Here is a 20,795-nt window from a genome sequence, read left to right as displayed (position 1 = left end):
ATTCTGGCTGAGATTCTTCCTATGAGTTTATGTAAAAATTAGTTGTGTGGATTGCTTCATTGAATGAATAATACTTGTGGGAAAGCAAACGCCTATTGGTTCTTGGTATACATTTGGAATCAACAAAAGCGTCGGTTTTCCCCCGCAAGTCTTGAAAAAGGATGCTCTGTCACCCATCAGTCAGCAGTGACTTAATTTTGATAGAGCGATCTTGTTTGCTCTTCATGCTAAGCCTGAAGCTGCTGCTATGGAAATCGACCCGCTCCCAGTTTCAAGACTTTGGGGCTGAAACTTACGCCGATCCCACGGAAAGGAGCAATGTTGAGAAGGGCCCAGCATGGGACTTCGGGCTCCAAACAGGTGAAGAGGGGATGAAAACCTCCCTCTCCGCCACCATTCACTTGGCCCAGACTTCCGCAGACTCCCTAGTCTCAGTTTCGGCTGCGTCAGACCCAGACCGGCGGGGACCAATTCCCGCTAAAGTAGCACATTTGCTCATCGCCCAGAAAAACAACAACAACAACAACAGGTTATTTGGAAGGAAATCGCCCTAACGCGAGGCACGTCACCACCGCCACGTTTCTTTCAAAATGTAACAGGGTTTTTCCTCCCAAAGGTTGGGTTGGAGATGGCATCGGGTTGAATCCGAGAAACCGGGGGCGGCGGGTGGGGGTGGGGGAAGGCCGCCTTAGTTGGCGGCCTCAAGACAAGGAAGCTGTCTCGGTTTCTCACACTTCATCTTGGCTGCGCGTCAGAAGCTGTGCGGCAGTTCAGTGGAAGGGAAACCCATCGGCCAAAGCGAGCGCCCGCCTCTTGCTCGGTGGCGGTTTCGCCCGCTCGGATCGCCTATTGATCTCTCTCTCTCTCGGCCCCCCCTCCTCTCCTTTCGCTTGTCTCCTAGGTTCGCCCGGCCGGCCGACCCGCCAACAACCTCTCTGCGTTTGGATTTCTCCCGGATTCCTCTCTTCCCTCCTTCCGCTCCCGCTCGCCCGACTACCATGGATGTCCCGCCATTCCTTGCAGGCGAAGGCTGCTCCTTGGCGCAGTGAATGAAGATCATGCAGGCTTTGCTCGCGGCGTTGGGAAGCGGAGAGTCCCTTGCCTCTGTGGTGACCATGCCGTGATCGCGTCTCGGGGCCAGGCACTTTTCCTACGGCTCCTCGGCGCTTGACCTGACCGCGGGGGAAACCTGACGCTGAAGCAAAGGGAGCCGAAAGGGAAGCGGCGCGGGTGTGCGTAGGGAACACCATGAAGATTATTTCCCCGATTCTAACTCATCCAGTCTTCAGAGGCACCGCTCGGCTCCTGCTTTGCTTAATGTGGATTGGATATTCTCAAGGCACCACACATGTGTTGAGATTCGGTAAGGCGGCCGCTTTATTCTCCTCCTCGGCCCCCTTCCTCGGTTTGCCTTATGTTGTGTCCCCGGGATTTTGTCAGGGGAAGGAAAGGGAGGTCGGAGGAAAAAGGGGAGAGGAAGCTACTTCCGGGCTAATCGGTATGTAGACTCTTCCCGGATGCATTTTAAGGCACCCCTTTGGGCGTCTGACTTCGAAGCGAAGCGGCGAAACGAGCGAAACAAGCCGACGGAACCGCGAGCCAGGAGCGCCCGCCTCGCCAAGCCGGACAGGGCAGGGCAGGGCAGGGCGGGCTGGATTTCTCTTTAGCAAGGAAAAGTGGGATTTGGTGCTGGTCTTTTCCGGAGTTGCGGCAGGGTAGGCGAGCAGCTGTTATGCCTTTGTTCCGAAGTTGGCTTCTTCTGATTTGGCAGGATCAAAGTCATTGTCCGTCTCAACGAGGCAGATGCTCCAGCTTTAATACTCGCCCGGACAGAAAGGTCCCCCTTGGTTTACAAGCACTTCATCCGCGGATCAATTGTTGGCCAACAGGCAATTCTGGGAAACTCCTGAACACTTGTACTTTCTTTCCCGCTCCATTCCGCCTCCCTCCATATTATCTGGGAAGGGTTCGTTGCCGGTATACGGAGAGGGTGAAGCATGCTTACCTTGAGCCAGGCAAGGGCATGACTTAGGGGGAAGTGCGCCTGACACTACAACGACAATCTAGACCTCCAGAAGTCAGGGGCAGAATAGGACGGGGGATTTCTAAAGTGGGATAGTAGGCAAGCTCTTTAGCAATAGAGTACCTGGGCAGGAGATGTCAATACTGTGTGTCCTTAAGTAGTCACTCTAGTAGGCTGCTGAAGGTCAGTTTCTTCGAAAGAGGTGCTAGAATTGGTCGCGGATTTTTATTTTTGTAGGTGACAATCTCAGCCTTGAGCTTACATCTCTCTTTCTGTCCTGCATTCTTGAAAAATCTATCACTTCTCGATATTTCATAAACAGGATGCAGACTCAAGCTTTGAAGGCTAGAGTAAATGCATTAGGCAATATTGGGGAGGAAGGATTCAAGGTCAGGCTTCTTGCCATCTCTGTAAATCTACCCAATAAAAGTTTGTCTGGCAGGAAGAGAAAGTTAAGATCGAAACAGCAGTTCCTATATGAAGCCCATAGCTAAGCTGGTGTCAATTTGAATCATTCCAGATTGTTGTTATTTGAACAATGAGGAATAAGATTGGTTTAAAGTTGCGCCTAATTAAGGCATGTTTGTCTTCCGAGCTTTCTCCTGCCACTGAAACAATTCCTTCCCAATCAACATTGACAGCTCTGCTTTGTGTGTGTATTGGAGCAAAATAGATGGTTAAAAATTAAGGAAGGAACTCGCAGCTGGAATCTGGGGAGAAGTGAGGATGCTCTAGTGGTCTTTATGTGGCAAGCTCACATTATTCCTAGCTACCTTTCCCCCTTCTCCCTTTTCCTGCCCCCCCAAGCCTCTGTCCCCAATTCTTGTCGTGTTGCTGTTAGCAACCATCTTCAGGAATGCCTTCTTCTTTTGAATGAAGCACAAGGTAGTTCTGAAATACCTGTGGGGCATGGCTGGTAGGGAACTGATCTGCAGCCTGCTGAAAGCACCAAGCAGATGAATGTTGCTTGTGACAGGAACGCTGTCACTAAGCGTGACTGAGCACTGACATCCTCTGGGCTTTGGATGTCAATATTATGCTTTCCCTGCAACTTTCACCAGAGAGGTTCTGTGGGGTTAATTAAAGCTGCCCATGTGGGCAACTTCATCCCATTAGGCTTGTTTCAAGGAATAGTTTAGTGAAATGATAATTGATCAGACAATGAAGGTTTCGCTCCCTCCTTCTCCAAGCACTGGATTTTTTTGGGGAGGGGGCAGGATGTCCTTCTCACTTCCCCAGACTTGTCCGGTGGAAGATTGATCTGGGTGGGTTAAATCTGTGTAACCCCAATGGGGGCAGTGGATCCGAAGCTCATCCAAATCCCATTTCTTCAATTTCGTCAGAATCGGATACCGTTCTCGTATCAGTTAGCTCCCCTAACTCTGTTCAGGGTAAAAGAGATATGAATAAAACAGCAAGTAGAGCTTTATTCTGCCACAGAAGATAGGCAGAAAAGGCAAGAAATCTGGAGATTTCAGAGGTTTGCCTTTTCCCAGTGTAGTTTTATTGATCTGAGGCTGCACAACTGCAGATGCAAGGATGTGGAAGACAGGGGACCCTGGTAATTGTCAGCTGTGCACATTGCCTGATTTCACCAGAGACTGTAAAAGGATTTGTTGAAGCATTGACGCATGGTGTGTGTGTGTGTGTGTGTGTGTGTGTGTGTGTGTGTGTGTGTGTTTGCATGCGTGCAGGCACTGTACATCCTCAAACTTCAAAATAAGCACTCCTTTGGATTGATTGTTGGAGTAGTAAACAATAGTTGTAGGGAAATGAAAATGAATGAGATCCATTCAAACAATCAGAAGTTTCACTCTGATGGAATATCTGGCTAAAGGAAGAAAGGAATCCTTTGAACAGATAAGAGAACATGCCCAGACATTGGCTGTTTGCTCTTTCTGCTCTACTGATCTTGGTATGTTGGGAGTATGGGTTCTCCAACCCATAGAAGGAGGGGAGTATGGGTCCCCTCCTCTTTTTATTCTGTTCCTTCTCCTCCCCGCCTCATCAAACATTTGTTAGACTGTTATCTCATCTTTTTTTCAGATGATCGAGGGACTATATGTTGCACTCCTCCCAATTTTCCCAAGAACAAGCCTAAGAAATATTGACTGGCCAAAAGTCTTCCAAAGGATCTGTGTGGCTGTGGGCAGACTTGAACCTAATTCTGGGACATCTTAATTGCTCTATCACAGTAGCTTTCCCATGCCTTCAGCTGGTATTTTTGGTCCTTGATTTAAAGTAGTGGTTCTCAACCTGTGGTCCACAGGACCTGGGGGGTGCACAGTGTCATCACAGGGGATCCATGAAGGCTTGAAGAAATGTTATGATTTAAGTCTTGAGTTAAATCTTGGTGGTCTGTGGTCCCTGGCCACAAAAGGTATTTAAAGGGGGTCTGTGGTGAAGAAAAGGGTTGAGAACCACTGATCTAAAGCATAGTCAGCAAATAATTTTGTCCATTTCTTTCTTTTTCTCTCCAACTTCCTTCTGGGTGACTCCATTATGCATAAATCAGCACAGCTGTTGCCTAAGCATCTCCATTAACACTTGCACACTAGTGTACAGTCAACCTCAATGGAAAGTGGTGCTAGAAGAGAACTACTACGTTTGTGGTTAAAAATGAGTATTGTTTTTGTATTATTTGGCATTAGATGCATGTAATAGTAAGTGAGGTGGTTTTGCAGCCTAGAAATGGCAGCCTTACATGAGACAATAATAATTATTCCTGTGGAAGGGAGAGGGGGAGAAAGAGGGAGTGAGGAAGGGAGAGAAAGAGAGATGAAGGCCAGTGGCCATCAAGGCCAGGGAAACAAAAACCAAATGCCAATTCAGATTCTTGGCCAAGAAAACAGTTCAGCTTTTGGCTGACTATTGTTTCTCTAATTTTATTCTCTGCCACCAACAAATATGCAAATTTCCTATTTTTCTGAGGAAAAAAAAATCCCTTAAAAAAAAAGATTTAGAACACAATCCTGGTGGTTACATTCACATCTGAAAGGGTCATTAAAGTGAGAGAAAAGCCCAAGGAAATATTTATTGCAATGGGACAGTCCTAGGACCAGCAGAAGCAAAAGGATTGCTGTGGGAGTCTTCAAACTGGTCTCCCAGATATTCATTAAACAATCTGATGGAAGCTTTCGATCTTTAGATTCTTTCTTTAAGGGAAGGCAGCAGGCAAGCAAAAGCTAGCTCAATACTCATGAGGGTGTGCAGTTCAGTGGATGGTCCTTCATTTTGAAGGCAGGTTTGAGACTTCTTTCCACATCAATATTTTGTTTGAATGCAGATTTATTTTATAATTACCATGGGAAAAAGCCGAGTGAATGTATGTTGTGGTATCATTTCAGAACCCGATACAGTACATGTTCTTTTGAGGTCCCCCCCCCAAAAAAAAATCTAATATATTTATGTATTTGTTTAATTTTAATTTTTTTATTTATTTGATTTGTCAATTGCTTACAAGTTAATAGGAATAAGTATAAACATGTGTAACATTACAGGAAATATGTACGAATAAGCGAGGACAATAGGACAGGGATGGTAGGCACGATTGTGTATTTATGCACGCCTCGTACAGACCTCTTAGGATTCGGGTGAGGTCAATAGTGGATATTTTAAGGTTAAAGGAGTGGGGGTTTGAGGATGTAACAACAGAGTCAGGTAGTGCATTCCCAGGCATTGACCACTCTGTTGCTGAAGTTGTTACTTTCTGCAATCAAGTTTGGAGTGGTTTACATTGAGTTTGTATCTGTTGTGTGCTCTTGTATTGTTGCTCATCTCATTGGACTCTGGGAACTTTTCTCTTCCTTCTTCTATGGAATTGTGTCTGCAACCCTGAGATCTTGTGGGATTCTCAGAGACTGCTTGGACAGGTTCCGGCAGTTTTCTTGGCAAGGCTTTTCAAAAGTGGTTTGGTATTCTAGGGCTGAAAGAAAGTGGTTAGTCCAAAATCACCCAGCTGGCTTTGTGCCAAGGTGGGAAGAACTCCTGTTCTAGAAACTGCAGTTTCTAGCTTGATGCCTTAACTGTTATACCATGACTCTGCCAACTTACAGAATTAAAAACAAACAACAACAACAACAACAACACAAATAAATAAATAATAATAAAATTAACCATAAAAATATAAACTATGGTAGATTATTCTGATCTGATGGAAGGCTTATTCCATTGTTTTTGCATTTTCCTCTGTATATTTGCACATCCCTTTCTAAGCATCGATATGCATAATTCAGATTCCTGCATTGATGACTTTCATGTTTTCAATATTGAGGCTTTTTGCTATCCTTTTTTTAAAAACTGGCAACATCTCCCTTTTGAAATCAGTTTTATGCCAATCCTATCTGTATAGTTACTTCCTCACTTAAACCTGTGTGTCAGGTTTTCTTGCTGGTATGAGAATTTATATATTTTAATAAATAATTATGTTCATAATTGTGTCTGTCTGTACAATTAATCTATCAATCTTAAGAAAGTAATGAATAAACTTAGGCATGCCATCTGATTAAACAAATCAAAGCCAATGTGTAAGTGCTATATTATATAACTTGTATTCAATTCATCTATTTGCATATGAATTTGCATATGAATAATAGCAGTGGCATAAAAGTAGACAGGTTGGTTTCTTTGAGTTAAATTATATTCTTGATGCTAAATAACCAGGATTTTGAAAGAGGCATTCTATCTCCTAAGGGTACGAAAGAAGACAGATTTTCTAATTGCTCTTGTAATCTGTACTTTTCATAAACACAAATATAATATTTTATTAGCTGCTTCCAGAGTAATAGACAGAATATTATATAAATTTTTGAATGAATTATTTCAAACATTTCAATATATTTTCTATAAAATCCTAAAATGATTTGTACTCACAACATCCACAATGGACCATGAAGACTGACTGCAAACACATTTTTTATTTCTTTGTGGTGTTTCTCTACAATTCCATGACAATGGCCTACAGGGACTGAGGGAATTTAAAATTTGATACAAAGTTAATAAAAAATATATACAGCATAGAAATAAATTTCCTGAGAAGCGTGGAGAAAATAAGAAGTTACTGCAGAAGGAATAAACTGTGTAAATTTTTCTTTTGAGATTATGTCATATGCAGCATGAATATCCCATTCTTCCTTTGGAACTATTAGTCATGATTAATGAAGTATCATATGATTAGAATTAAAGACTTTTGAAATATAATATTAACCTTATCTTTACATGAATTTGCAATACATCATCATCATCATCATCATCATCATCATCATCATCAATCATCTCTAAGAGCTTCAGGATAAGGGTTCTGCAGTACAGTATTTAGGTCCATGTTTCTTGTGAATTAACCATATATTTTCCTTTGAAATTTTTTTGAGGCCCATTTGAGACATGATGTATAGACTCTCAGGACTCACATATGAATTATCTTTAAATATGTGGTACATACAAGACTTGAATTTACTCTTCACTATCATCTAAATTATCTTACATGGTTCACCTGTTAGGCTAGTAGCATATTGCTTATTGCCATAAAATCCAGCTTTTAAAATCTCTTTTGTTGTTCCTAAAACCATTCAAAGGTATTCAAATATATAATAATGGCAGCTGAGAGAGCAACACGTATTTACCATTTTTATATTTTGAACCAAATATTTATTATTATTATTATTATAGCCTTTGGTTTCTTTCTTACTGTTAAAATGCAAGGAGCTCAGTGTCTAATAAAAAGAGAAAAAAAACTCATAACAAAGCAATATGAAAGAATGGTTAAAACAATAAAATTGAAATACATAATTAAAAGTAATTCAAGATTCAAACTGAAAAAGATACATTTGTACTGAAGAATAAGGGTCATCTCTAGCTTCAAAGCAGATATGTCCTACAAAGATACAAGACCATATTGGTTGGAAACATGCAGAATGGGCCTTTATCCTGCGATGTATTTTTTGTATAATCAATGTGCTGAGCTTTATGGAAACTATTTATCTTCCCATATGACCTCTAGAATCTTGGAATTTTTACCACACATAGACCTTCCAGCTATTTTTCTGACTGGAAATGATCGACAATGGCTAGAAAGATGATGATGATGTCCTACAAAAGGAAAGTATAGGTCAAGAATTGGATTTAGCCTCCTGTTCAAGGGTTGGATTTGAAAAAAAAGCTAGGCATGGCCAAAATTAAACAAAAGCATTACTTATTTTAAAGTCAATTAAATTAAGATAATTATTTTCTCAATTCACTTATCAAAAGGGAATTGAATATCAATGCTTTGGAAGCATCTGACCTGGAAGCTTAGATTTTGCAATTGTGCTTTGTGAGAGGGTAGATTAGAAGTTAGAGAAATAGAACTTTCCTGCATGGGTGACAAGAGGCTTCTGTAGGCAGGATCATCTTCAGAAGGACTTCTAGGCTATTAGTTCCAGAAACAAAATAAAATCTTTACCAAATAGCAAGAGTTTACAAACTTAAAAAATTAAAATCAGCACTTTTAACTCAGTTCAGAAAATTGGCAAAGTAACATCCTGAGAGTCATCTTTGCAGTAGAAAGAGTCCTGCGTTTTGTTACATGGATTTTTCAAGGACTTCTGGTGTTTTTATTTGCATGTGAATTTTTCTGAATTCTGAACTTGCAGGCCTCTTGAGTCAAGTCTGCCTGATTACTCTTTTGGAAAATTATTATATAAAATTTCAGGCATCTTGAGTAACAAAGGAACAGACTAGGCATAAAAGGATATTAACATTTTCATGTATGAGTTTTGTTTTTGTTTGTACATGACCTTTAACAAATATGCTGTTTTACTGAATCTTCTGACAAGGGGAATTTAATTACTGGAGCCAGGGAGAACATTTATATTAAATACAGAGACTCCTCTGGAGCAGCAAAGATTCTGGTTATGAAGTTGTGACACCCATATTTTGAATCCACAGTATCTTTTGGAGATTTAAACTTGACTACACACAAGCTATAGGGACGTGGTGGCTCAGTGGCTAGGATGCTGAGCTTGTCGATCAGAAAGGTTGGCAGTTCAGTGATTCGAATCCCTAGCACCGCGAAATAGAGTGAGCTCCCATTACTTGCCCCAGCTTCTGCCAACCTAGCAGTTCGAAAACATGTAAAAATACAACTAGAAAAATAGAGGCCACTTTGGTGGGAAGGTAACAGCGTTCCATGCTGGCCACATGTCCATGGAGACATCTTCAGACAGCGCTGGCTATTTGGCTTTGTAATGGAGATGAGCACCACTCCTTAGAGCCGGAAATGACCAGCACGTATGTGCGAGGGGAACCTTTGCCTTCACACACAAGCTAATGAATCTTGCTTTGGATTTTCACCCATATCTAGCACTTCTTTAAAACTTTAGAGTGCTCTAAAGATTATGATTGAAATAATGGCACTCCATTATCGAGTACATTCTGAGACCCCTGGTAGCCAATAAAGGGTGCTCATGCTGTTATAGGAAGCTTAAGAAATAGAGACTTTCATAGACAAGGTAGAAACTAAAGCTCTTTGGTGTGACTTCTGCTAGAAGAAGCTAACTGAAGGCTGTTGGAACAGGTCTCTAGTTAGAATATCAGAAGTGACAACCAACAATGTGATCTAATCATTACTGAAGGTGCGTTACTGTTGCTTTTCTCGGGGTAGGTAAAAGAAATCAGAAATGAAAATGGCCATGCAGACAGCCAGAATTAAATCTCACCTCCTATTCCATCTTTGATGATGGGAAATAAAACCCAGTGAGGGTTTTAGAATAAAATGGCCTGCATGATATTCTTGCTAATGGTGATGTAATGATATAGTACTGACAGCTGGAGGGTTGCTTTTACAAAGCCATTATTATAGGTACAGGGAGCGAAAACGGCTGGTATTGGGACTGTCTATGTGATTTCTGTGGTCTTTTCCTGAATGATAATAGTGTCTTTTACTTGAATGTGCCCACAGCAGGGATTTCAAGTCAGATTTCTTTACAAAGATTTGCTTTCAATCCAGAAAAAGAATTCTTGCTGGTTCTTGCAGTCAATCCTCTGCATAGGAAAATAAAGTCAAGCTGAATTATGCATTAACACATTAAACTTGAATAAATCATCACTACCCCCTCACTATTTTTCTGCAGGTGTTTAAACTGTGCTTGAAGATATTTGTACAGTAGGAGCTAATTTTGACCTTTTGAATTAAGGACCGTGTAGAAAAGCTGCTATGGGGTCATAGTGAGAAGCCCTGACCCGCCCACCTCTATTTGGTTACCAGGAACCAGGGGAAATTTCGTGTGCTAAAGGCATGGGCTGCAAGAAGGTAGAGAATAAGGCTTCAACAGTAAAATGCTAAAAGCAAAAAAAAAAAAAAAAAGGGTGGTGGTGGTGGTGGGAAGGGAAAGAGAGGAAAAAAAGAGCGTTTGGAGGAAAGTGGAGGTTAAGAGTCCCCTGAAGGAATGAAAAGGATGTAGAGCATGGTTATTGACTGGTCCAGATTAAAGAGCAGAGAGGAAGATTTCAATTTGATAACGTCATAGCCCTTCCTGTTTTTCTTTGCAGCGTGTGCCAACTATTTTGTAAGGTAATTAAATTGGCTGATTGAAGTCACAGTGGTCATGGGGCGATAAAGACCATTTGGATTTAATGGAATTTAAAAACAACAGCGCTCCATGCACAACTCTTACCGAACAAGAATTTTAATGATCCATTCAGGGTGCTGACTAAATAGAATGTCCTGGAACAAGTTTAATTGAAAGGCCAAACCTGATTAGATATACGCTGTCTATATGACCAGAGATAGGGAAATTAACATGATCCTTTTAAAATGACTCATTAATACATTATCAAGTTTTAAGGCAGATCAAATGAAGAGTTTCATATTGGAAAAAATATTTCAGGATCCTTACTCATACATTTCAAGTCAAGTCAATTTGAATGAAAGAATATCCTGCTAGTTATAAATACAGCTGTTTTATTTTTAGCACCTGTATTTATTTTTTGTGTGTATTCTGAATTCAATTAACACTATCTGTGCAAATGTGAGCAATAATGAATGATGTGTTTTCTCCTTTAGAGGCAAGGGTGGAAGCTTAATTTTTCTACTTAAGTTTAGTATTTTTGTTCCTTAAATGTCTGATAATGATTTATTGTTGATACCTATTCATAACTAAAAATAAATAACTGGATGGCACGGTGTCTACACACACTTTTCATTTAGAGACTCCATAACACCTCATTATAAATGTGATACTATCATGTGTGTTGGGATATCAGAGAAAATATAATAGATAACAATATATAGTCATATTTCCATAGCTGGAGAATAAAAAAGGCTAGCTGAATAAAAGTGCAGTAATCATTTTTATAATCATCCAAATTTATACTCATTGATTTGGATCAAAATTTTAGATATATCATTTTTGTCACAATGTAGCTTGTATTTCCACATGTAGACACAGAAACAGACTTGTGATACAAATATAATATACACCTATGGGTTCATATTGTGCAGCAATGTGTAGCAAATGTCAGAAGCGATGCTTAAACACGACAGCTCTTTAAATACTTTTAGTTCACTAATATTAAAGGAAGATAACAACTTTCTTTTAATGGATAGAACAAGGCTTTTAAAGTCACATAGAAGCAAATAGTCACTGTTCCCAACAGTGATATTATATGGCTGCAATGGCTCTCACCTATCATTGGACAAACTGCTGCATTTTACACCTGTTGTAGCTTCTGAATAGTCTTCAAGAGCAGCCCCGTAAAGAATGAGTTACAGTGACCACTCTTAGCATGTTTTGTTCTAAGACTAGCCACAAATGTACACCAGCCAAAACCTGTAGACCGTAACTTTCATATGTTGATTCAACAAGAATTTCAAGTCCAGACAATAGAGGAGAAAAAGGAACCATAATATAGTTTAGGGAATTTACATTATGTTCTTCCCACTTCAGGAGATACTTTATTGAATAGTATGCATTAAATGAGAGACTGCTGAAATCATCAAATCTACTAGTTTACATATATGCATAGATAAATGCATATATCTATTAAGAGTAAAGTGCTATGAAGCAGCATATAAGTCTTAAGTGCTATGCCTACTACTCAAATTGCTCTTTAATATTTGTCCACAGACTGTAAGAAAGGCATTCTTGACTCCACTTATTTTTCTTTAAAAACAACTCCAGAGACTGAAGCTTTGCATGGAGTAAATTGCTCTGACTAATAATGAAATGTATGTCCCAAAATTAACAATTAAGTAATTATAAAAATGAAATATGGATTCTCCTGAATAGGAGAAAAAACTTCCACATCCAAAAATCAATATTCTTATCTTAATTAGTGCACAACATTATTGAAATACTTAGCAATGTCTAAACTGGAATGGAATTTAAAAACATGCAGTGAGTATTCAGAACCCAATTCTCCCCATTTGTTAACTACACTTTGGAAGATAACTACAAAGATGGCTCTGTTTTTTTTTCTCCTGCTCAGTGAATGATCCTACCCTTGTAAAAAGGAGGGTTTGGGCCTTTTATCATTCTCTTGGAGAGACAAAGTTATGGGAAGGAAGAAATGCAATTTAGTTCGCAAAATTGTAAAACTTTTTCTCATTTCCTACAAAGATTACAATCATGAAGGATTCAGAATCCCATTTGACCTTGAGTTTTCTTGCAGGGTTGACTATGCAATCTTCTTTCAAAATTCTTTCAAAGTTTTGCTTATACAGCTGATACAACTTTCAAGTCCTGGCCACCGCTGCCAGTTGTCTGGTGCATCCCTGATGACCATGGCATGCTTACCCTCCCCAGCCTGCAACCGATTGCTTGTTGCCGCTGCCCCCAATTGGCTGGCAGCTTCTTGTCCTGTGCAGCCAAAGGCCCCAGTCAAACGGTGTCTGGGCAAATGGGCAGGGATGAAGGGCAAGGAGTGGAAGGCCAGTGGGCCATTGGCCATGGAGCATTGCCAGGGCAGAGGCAGCAGTGGAGGAAAGCTGTATGCGAATCAGCTGAGGCTGGTGGCTGGTGGTGAAGAGGGCATGGCAAATGGTGGGCACCTAAACAACCAATGGTGGGATTCAAATAATTTAACAACCGGTTCTCTGCCCTAATGATTTCTTTCAACAAGTAGTTCACCAAACTGCTCAGAAAGTTAACAACCGGTTCTCCTGAAGTGGTGAATCTCACCACTGCCTCCAACTGCATGCCTATTCTTAATTGGGTATGTATCGGTTATATGGGACCAAAGAAAAATAGGAACTTTTTCAGGGTTAAATTTTCTGGGGCTCTCGTCTCTGCTGGAAAGCCTGTATATTTTGACTGGGCTAAGATTGCCAGGTGGGTGACTTTGGGCCAATCACTCAACCCAACCCATGTCATAGGATTGTTGTGGGAAAAATAGAAGGAGGAAGGTGTGGATATGTTTGAAGACTGGTTTAATTTGGGCTAACCTGTTGGCTATTGGGGTTTTCTTTCTTGTCTTTTACTTTTTGTATATATTAGATGTTGGCTCAACTTTATTAGATAGAGACCTCCTCATCTGAAATATTTGTTTACATATTTTTCTTATTAAATAAGAATGAGAAAGTTTGTAACTATTTGCAGATCCATTATGCAAAAGGAGGAGAATTTATCAGGTCTTTTTTTTATTTTCAGCATCCGGACAGCATGGAGTTTTTTCCCCCTATGTTTAATATTGAACGTATTTGATATATGGGTCATTATTTTTCTTTTTTGTACACATTTTTTCTTTTTTTAAACTTTTTTTTCTGTTTTGTATTTCATTCCCATAGATAAAATATAATCAATATAAAACTAAAATCAAGCTCTGTTTAAAAGGAACAGCAAACTATTACAAGACATTTTAACTTAATCAGACTGCCTATCACACAGAATGTCCTGAATCCTTCTCTTGTTGTGACTCAGAATTTATTCAGTATACCTCACCAAAGGTGAGAAAGTGGGTGGAGGTGAGAAAGAGGGGCGGGGCAAAGAATAAGGGAGGAAAGATCATAAAACTGATTGAAAAATATATGGAAAACTGTTTTATTTATTTACAGATATTAGACCCGTAAAGAGAGCTGCTAGCACTGTGTAAGCATGTAATTATGAGAATTGAATTCTAGCATACCAGTAGTCATCCACTTTCAACCTTTCATTTAACAATAGTTTAAAGTTATGATAACCTTGGAAACAGTGACTTATGACCTGTGCTCACAATTATGACTTTCATATTGCCGCTGGGGTCCTGTTTGGAGACTTGGCAACTGGCTCACATTTATGACCAGTTGTAGCCTCCTGCAGTCACACGATCATAATTTATGATTTTGTTCTACCAATTTATGGTAAAAACGCTCCTTGGAGAATCTGGATTTTCTTAATGACCATGGAGATTCACTGAACAACTGCTGTAAAAATGATCACAAAATCAGATCTGACTTTAACTTTTATGACCACAACAACTTATGATACAAACTGTGGTTCCAATAGTGGTCATAAATCAAGGACAATCTGTATCTGAAAGATACTATATGAAGAACTAGCATCTAATCTAAATAGTATGATGTAGTAGAATTTGGACTGTAAATAACCAGACTCATACTGACTCAGCAATTAAGATTCATTAACTGGCTTTGGATCAATTATCTATTGGTTTAACCCTTCCCCATAGGGAGTCATTATATATGTAAAAGTTGAAAAAAAAGAGAGCAGCATTGATGCTGTTTTGAGTTCATGGAGGGAATATTGGACTAACAAAGTTTAAAACCAAAGCAAGCCAAACAACAACTTAAAATAATTCTCCATTGTTCCAAATGATTTCTTGATTTCTCTAAAAACTACCACACTTTAAAAGATATAATTATAATCCTGTTCTTAGTGCATAATGTCCAATAGGACCTTCTATTATATAGCTTATCATGAATACTACAGATTCTCTGAAGTCTTTCAATGAAGGAGAATTAATGATAGCAATAGCACTTAGACTTATATACTGCTTCACAGTGCTTTACAGCCCTTTCTAAGCAGTTTACAGAGTCAGCATATTGCTCCCAACAATCCTGGTCCTCATTTTATTGATCTCGGAAGGATTGAAGGCTTGAGTCAACCTTGAGCCAATGAGAATTGAACTGCCAAACTGCAGGCAGTTGGCAGTCAACAGAAGTAGCCTGCAGTACTGCATTCTAACCACTATGTCACCACGGCTCCATTATGATGAAAATAACCGACCTAAATATTCTCTTTATTCACCAACAAACTCCTTTTAATACATTAAAATCATAATTATTCTCTTGCAAAGCTATTTCTCATGGAATAATTCTATTTTATTTACTATTTATAGTAGCACAGACATCTATATAATGCATACTTAATTTGTTCTCATAAATATTTTGCTCATCTCAGCAGCTGAAAGTCAGTCTTATTCTTGTCATTCCAGCAATAGAAATCCTACAGAAATTCTAAGAACAAGGTCAAATATTGCATAAATCATCCATTCTTCTGCCGCCTGCCTATTACTTTTCTTAATCAAGACAAATCTCATGACTCAGCATCTTGGCATCTTGTTCGCAGCATCTTATTTTTTTAATTTTCATCTGGTTTTACAAGCTTTCCTTCAAATTAGTCACCATAACATGGTGTATCTGTTGTTGCCTGTTCAGTTTGTGCACCTGTGTTTAAAATCTCAGATAGAATATGAATTGAAAAACAAGAATTTCTGACAATATTCCTCTTATTATGTAAACTGGGAACTTCATTCTGCCCAATTAGAGCTACTGGGTCATTCCCAAGGGTGATTGCACATACAGGTTGTCCTCGCTTACTGACTGCCTCATTTAATGACTTTTCAAGGTTATGATGCTGACAAAAAAGAGATTTGCAACTAATTCTTGCATTTATGATTGTCCCATGATTATGTGATTGCCATTTGTGTGTTTCCCAACTGGCTTCTGACAAGCAGAGTTAATGGAGAAGGAAGAATTAAAATCATAAATTGTGATCTGATGATGTTTTATTTAATGACCAGATGGGAAGTGATATTGTAAGTCCATCATGGTCATATGATTTTCTACTTAGCAGCCGTGGTGCTTAACAGTACAATTGCTGATCCCAACTGTGGCACTAAGTGAGAACTATCTGTATAGCAAGTATATCACAACCCTTCAAACAGCTAAATGAGATTAGAGATCTCCCGACAAAACTTAAAAGATTCAGAACCAGAAAGCATGCAGCATACTACAAGAACAAACTTCTTTTTGCATGTGTTTATTGACACATGTTGAATAGTCATTTGTTTCAGACTTTTATTGGTCTTTCTGTCAGCATCTTCCACTGTAAATTTTTTGTAACTTGTTTACATTAAAAAATACTGCAGTACTGTTTGCATTAAGATTGAAAATAGTGAACATAATTTTATTGCCTTGAAGGAAGAAAAACCTGAACATACTTTCTATTACTTTTTACTGATCTTTTAAAAACCAGTTTAGTCTCTGGAAAATTTTAGGCAATGGGAAAACTACAAAACACTTCAATAACATAAAAAAGTGAAACCAAAAGCTACTATTCTGTAGAAATATTTGAATTTCAACCTTTGCTTGATGAGTGGACTGTTTGGGATATAAGACATAAAAATATATGTTTTTAATACATACTGTATATTTCCTTAAACTCTAAGTAGCTCAGGCACACCAGTAGAGTGCTTAATTGTGTGCTATGATTATACTAATGAATAGGGGTGGGATTCAAATTTTTTAACAACTGGTTCTGTGGGCGTGGCTTAGGTGGTGGGTGTGGTTTGGTGGTCATGTGACTGGGTGGGTATGGATTGGTGGTCATGTTAGTGGCTGGGCGTGGCCAACTCAACATCACTCACATCGAGGCATGCATCTCCTCGCATGGCCTCTTGTGACTATGGGGATGCTGCAATAGTCGTAAGTGTGAAAAAGGGTCATAAGTCACTTTTTTCAGTGCCATTGTAACTTTGAATGGTCACTCCACACAAGCAAAGTACCAGCAAAGGAGGAGAAAAAAACTCCAGAGAGGAAGAGACAGGAAGTCTAGTCCTGCCAAGAATGTAATAAAAGTTAACGGAGAGGCATTTTCTGTAAGCAACACCAGAATGCTTCCTTCCTGCCTTCCTTACAGGATTAGGCCAGTAATTTCTTCCAACAACTGGTTCTCCAAACTGCTTAGAATGTTAACAACAAGTTCTAGTGAATAGGTGCGAACTGGTAGAATCCCTGCTAATGAAGTATCTATGTGTGTGTACATCGACACACAAACAATATGTTAGAATGAAAAGAATAGAAACAATGACTCTTAGTAATGTTTCTATGCCTGTATAGATGAATTTCAACATTCTTTGTATCAGCCTACTCATTTGGGTTGCAATCTGTGCCAAGTAATTTAAAAAAATACAATGTAAAAGAAAACATTAAAAAGATCATCTTAAATACCTGAAGACAGAGATTCATTTAAAATGAAACTAACATTAGCTAGCAAATGGACATTATCTTCAGCAGTGGGCACTGCTGATCTTTTGTATCATATCACCATAGGTTAATTTAAATTATTAAGTCCAGTGCCTTTATACCAAGATACAATTTTACTCAAATAATTTATAACTCTGATAAGGGGGAAGAATCTTAAGTGATTCAGATAGCATTATTTTATTCCTTTTTGGTAAAACATCACTCTTACATGTTCTTGGTAACTATTTTGGTAACGAACAACCATAAAATAAAATTTAAAAGCCAATTTTAATGTTTGCAGCAATGTGAATAGAATTCCAGAATTAATTTGGTAGTTACAGAAAGAAAGAAATAATTATAGAGCAAATTTATTAGCATTCCCCAATGCAATGGCAATTCAGATCAGTTTTGTCAGAAAATCAACACATCTCCAACACTCAAAATTTAAAATAAATAATATAGTTTTGTTCCTTAATAGAACCTTAATATTCTGACATTCCCATGGCTCCAAATTTATCCCTCATACTAATTATCTATTTTAATGATCATTAATGGGACTCCTGTGATGTTTCTATGTAAGTATAATATCATGTAGACCAGTGCCTTTCATTTCTTCATGTTCTAGACATGACACAAGCATTGCAGAAACACTTCCCATCATTTAAAAATTCAGGTAGAATGGAATAAAGTCCTTGTTACACCCATACTGATGTATGGATTTAGAAATTCAGATAGCATGAATTAAGGTCCAAGCTACATCCATACTGATGTAGACATAAAGAACTCTTTTGTGTGAGAAAACAATCTGTCTCATTTGAGTTTCCTCCTCACTGGAAGAGGAAGAGTTTTCTGTCACTGTACAGATGGACGACATAGCATACTAGATGTGAGAACTTGTGAAGCAACCCACTTTGTACTTTGTCACATACTTTGTCTCATGTATTTTGTCCCAAGTTGTAGGGGATAATGGAGGTGACCTTGACAGAAAAAGGCATTGCAGCTGAAACATTATTTAAGTCCTAAGAAACAAGTTAAAATTTGGAAATGGCTCACCTCCCTAATTTACAGGGATATAAGAAAGAGGAGATGTAAAGCACAATCAGAATTGTAAAGGTTTGGTTATTATAGCTTATCTTAAGTAGCTATGGTTCTAGTCTTCCTCTTGAGTTGATTTTCTGGTTTGGTCTGTCTAGTGGGGCTAACACAAGTGGGGTCAGGAAGGAGTTATGTGGGAAATCTAGATACTTGCTACAATTGAATGTGGATAATAGTGAGCTAGATAGATAAATTATCTACCTCAATTTAAGGCACCTTTGTATGTTCTTACAGGGAGCCTACCTGTTTCAGATATATAACTTCTTTAATAAAATAAATGTTGTAAAGGAATGCAAACCTGTAAAGAGGAAAGTTGAAAGTCTGAAATCTTCTCTCCCTGAATACCTCTGGGTTTTTTTGCAACTCAACTAACCCTGCCTCTTGCTTTGCGATGGTAGATCCTGCTGCCATAATCTATCTTCTAGGCGTCATGTAATGGGATGTGAGAATAGCCTTGAGGAACAGGAAAAAGAGTCAAACTAAGATTTTGGTTGTATAAGAGAACGCAGGAATGTAATTTGAGAAAACATCTCAGTTTTGAGCCACCTAAATAATGTACAAATAAAGATGGGAGAGGTACCTTCAGACTTGCAAGTTATTGAAATATTATAATAAAAGTCATAACTTTCACTTTTTGATCTGGACTACTTTGAAGGGCTGACATGGCGCGTCATCCAGCATTCATTTTCAGTCCTAGTGTATGCAATAGATAATACACATCCTGTGCTGCTTTTCAGGCAATTAACAGGTCAAAACAGAAAAACTGAAACAGTTTCTATCTATAAAGATATCTTCTGGCACAGAGCATCATGGATATAGGTTTTCTCTAGGAGAAAGATCAATCTTACAAAAGATAAATCAGCTATATTAAAGAAGAAAGAAAAGCTAAATGTGAAAATCCATAATTTAGATAAAAGGCTAAATTACAGTGCTGGCCAGATTACAATTAGCAGGTTGGTTTAACTTGAAAAAATTTTTCAAAAGGAAATGCAATGATGCAATCTATAAATAGAAAGTTTATAAAGTTTAAAGTGGAATTGCAGGGATCTCAAAAGTTTTTACAAGTCACAAGAAGGTTATAAATACAAATAATGTCTTCACACTCAGCCTGAAGAATAGATAAAATAATGTACTAGCTGATATAGAGGAATACAGAAAATCAGACAGCAACACACTGATAATCAATCAAACCTAGCACAATGTTCCTAGTTACATAGCTAATCCCGATGGTAGATTTTTCTGAAGAATATTAACCTGTGCTTTAGAGTTCCTGAATTATTCTGGACTTTTGGAGATTTCAAACTTTTGTTAGAGGCACTTGGAAAAATAAAAAAAAAACTGGCTTCTTAGCTAATCTCATGTAGGAGAGGAAGTATCAGAATGTGGGGGCAGAGTTAAAAGAGGGATCAACCTGGAATCCCTATTTAGCCACAAGTGAACTAAGTTCAACTGTCTTTGAATTCCATTGACCCTTATCCATTGACTCCAAGTAGGTGCTAATCATTAGTTGATAAGACTCCTGTTCATGTTTAGCAATGAATCAGTTTAATTGAACCTTCACAGATAGACTTGATCTTTCATGCCCGTGACTTCTTTTCTCAGCTTCTCCAGCACTCAGCCTTATTTGAAAGGATCAAAAGTGCTTGATATTTCTAAGATACAGTGAGGCTGGGGCAAACTGACTCTATAGATAGTCCTTGACTTATGACATGTTGCTTTGCAAAACTTCAAAGTTATAATAATAAACTCTTTAAAAAGTATTTACAATCTGGAGTTCTGACAACTGAAATTCTGATAGCTGCCCCTCACCCCTCTTTGGTATATGACTGTATTTTGGATGCTCGGCAGCCAAGCCACATCTATGGCTATTTTCAGCATCTCACAGTCATGTGACCACAACTTAACAATAGTTTTGCTGGAAAGAGCATTTACTTCCAGTTTCCAGCAAAAAATGCCCATGGCAAACAATGGGTTTGCTTAACGACTGCTGTGTTTGCTTATCAATTGCTGTGTTCACTTAATAGCTGCCACAAAAAAGGATGTAAGATCAGACATTGCCACACAACGACTCATTTAACAACCATCAAGAGGCACAGTGGTGCAGTGGTTAGAATGCAGTACTGCAGACTATTTCTGCTGGCTGCCAGCTGCCTGCAGTTTGGCAGAATGAATCTCACCAGGCTCAAGGTCAACTCAACCTTCCATCCTTCCGAGGTCGGTAAAATGAGGACCCAGATTATT

General features: G+C 38.8%; 1 protein-coding gene and 1 long non-coding RNA gene across 3 annotated transcripts in view; one reads left to right on the top strand and one right to left on the bottom strand.

The window, feature by feature from the left end:
* Positions 1–985: 985 nt before the first annotated feature.
* The window catches only part of GRIK2 (glutamate ionotropic receptor kainate type subunit 2), a 518,606-nt gene continuing 498,796 nt past the window's right edge, over positions 986–20,795 (top strand). For both annotated transcript variants that reach the window (XM_026726676.2, XM_087913718.1), the window contains exon 1: positions 986–1,363. In XM_026726676.2, the coding sequence (XP_026582461.1) occupies positions 1,249–1,363 (115 nt within the window). In that variant the 5' untranslated portion in view covers positions 986–1,248. The remainder of the gene's footprint in view (positions 1,364–20,795) is intronic.
* The window catches only part of LOC148127742 (uncharacterized), a 62,322-nt gene continuing 47,044 nt past the window's right edge, over positions 5,518–20,795 (bottom strand). The window contains exons 2-4 of the long non-coding RNA XR_015741075.1: positions 8,304–8,429; positions 6,896–6,989; positions 5,518–5,948 (exon numbers count right to left, since the gene is read on the bottom strand). This is a non-coding gene — a long non-coding RNA (uncharacterized LOC148127742). The remainder of the gene's footprint in view (positions 5,949–6,895; positions 6,990–8,303; positions 8,430–20,795) is intronic.

The sequence above is a fragment of the Pseudonaja textilis genome, chromosome 1, assembly GCF_049901715.1.
Source record: "Pseudonaja textilis isolate UNSWEBS1 chromosome 1, rPseTex1.2, whole genome shotgun sequence".
Classification (NCBI taxonomy): domain Eukaryota; kingdom Metazoa; phylum Chordata; class Lepidosauria; order Squamata; family Elapidae; genus Pseudonaja; species Pseudonaja textilis.
The sequence above is the reverse complement of the archived record's forward strand: the minus strand, read 5'-3'. Positions and strand labels throughout refer to the sequence as shown.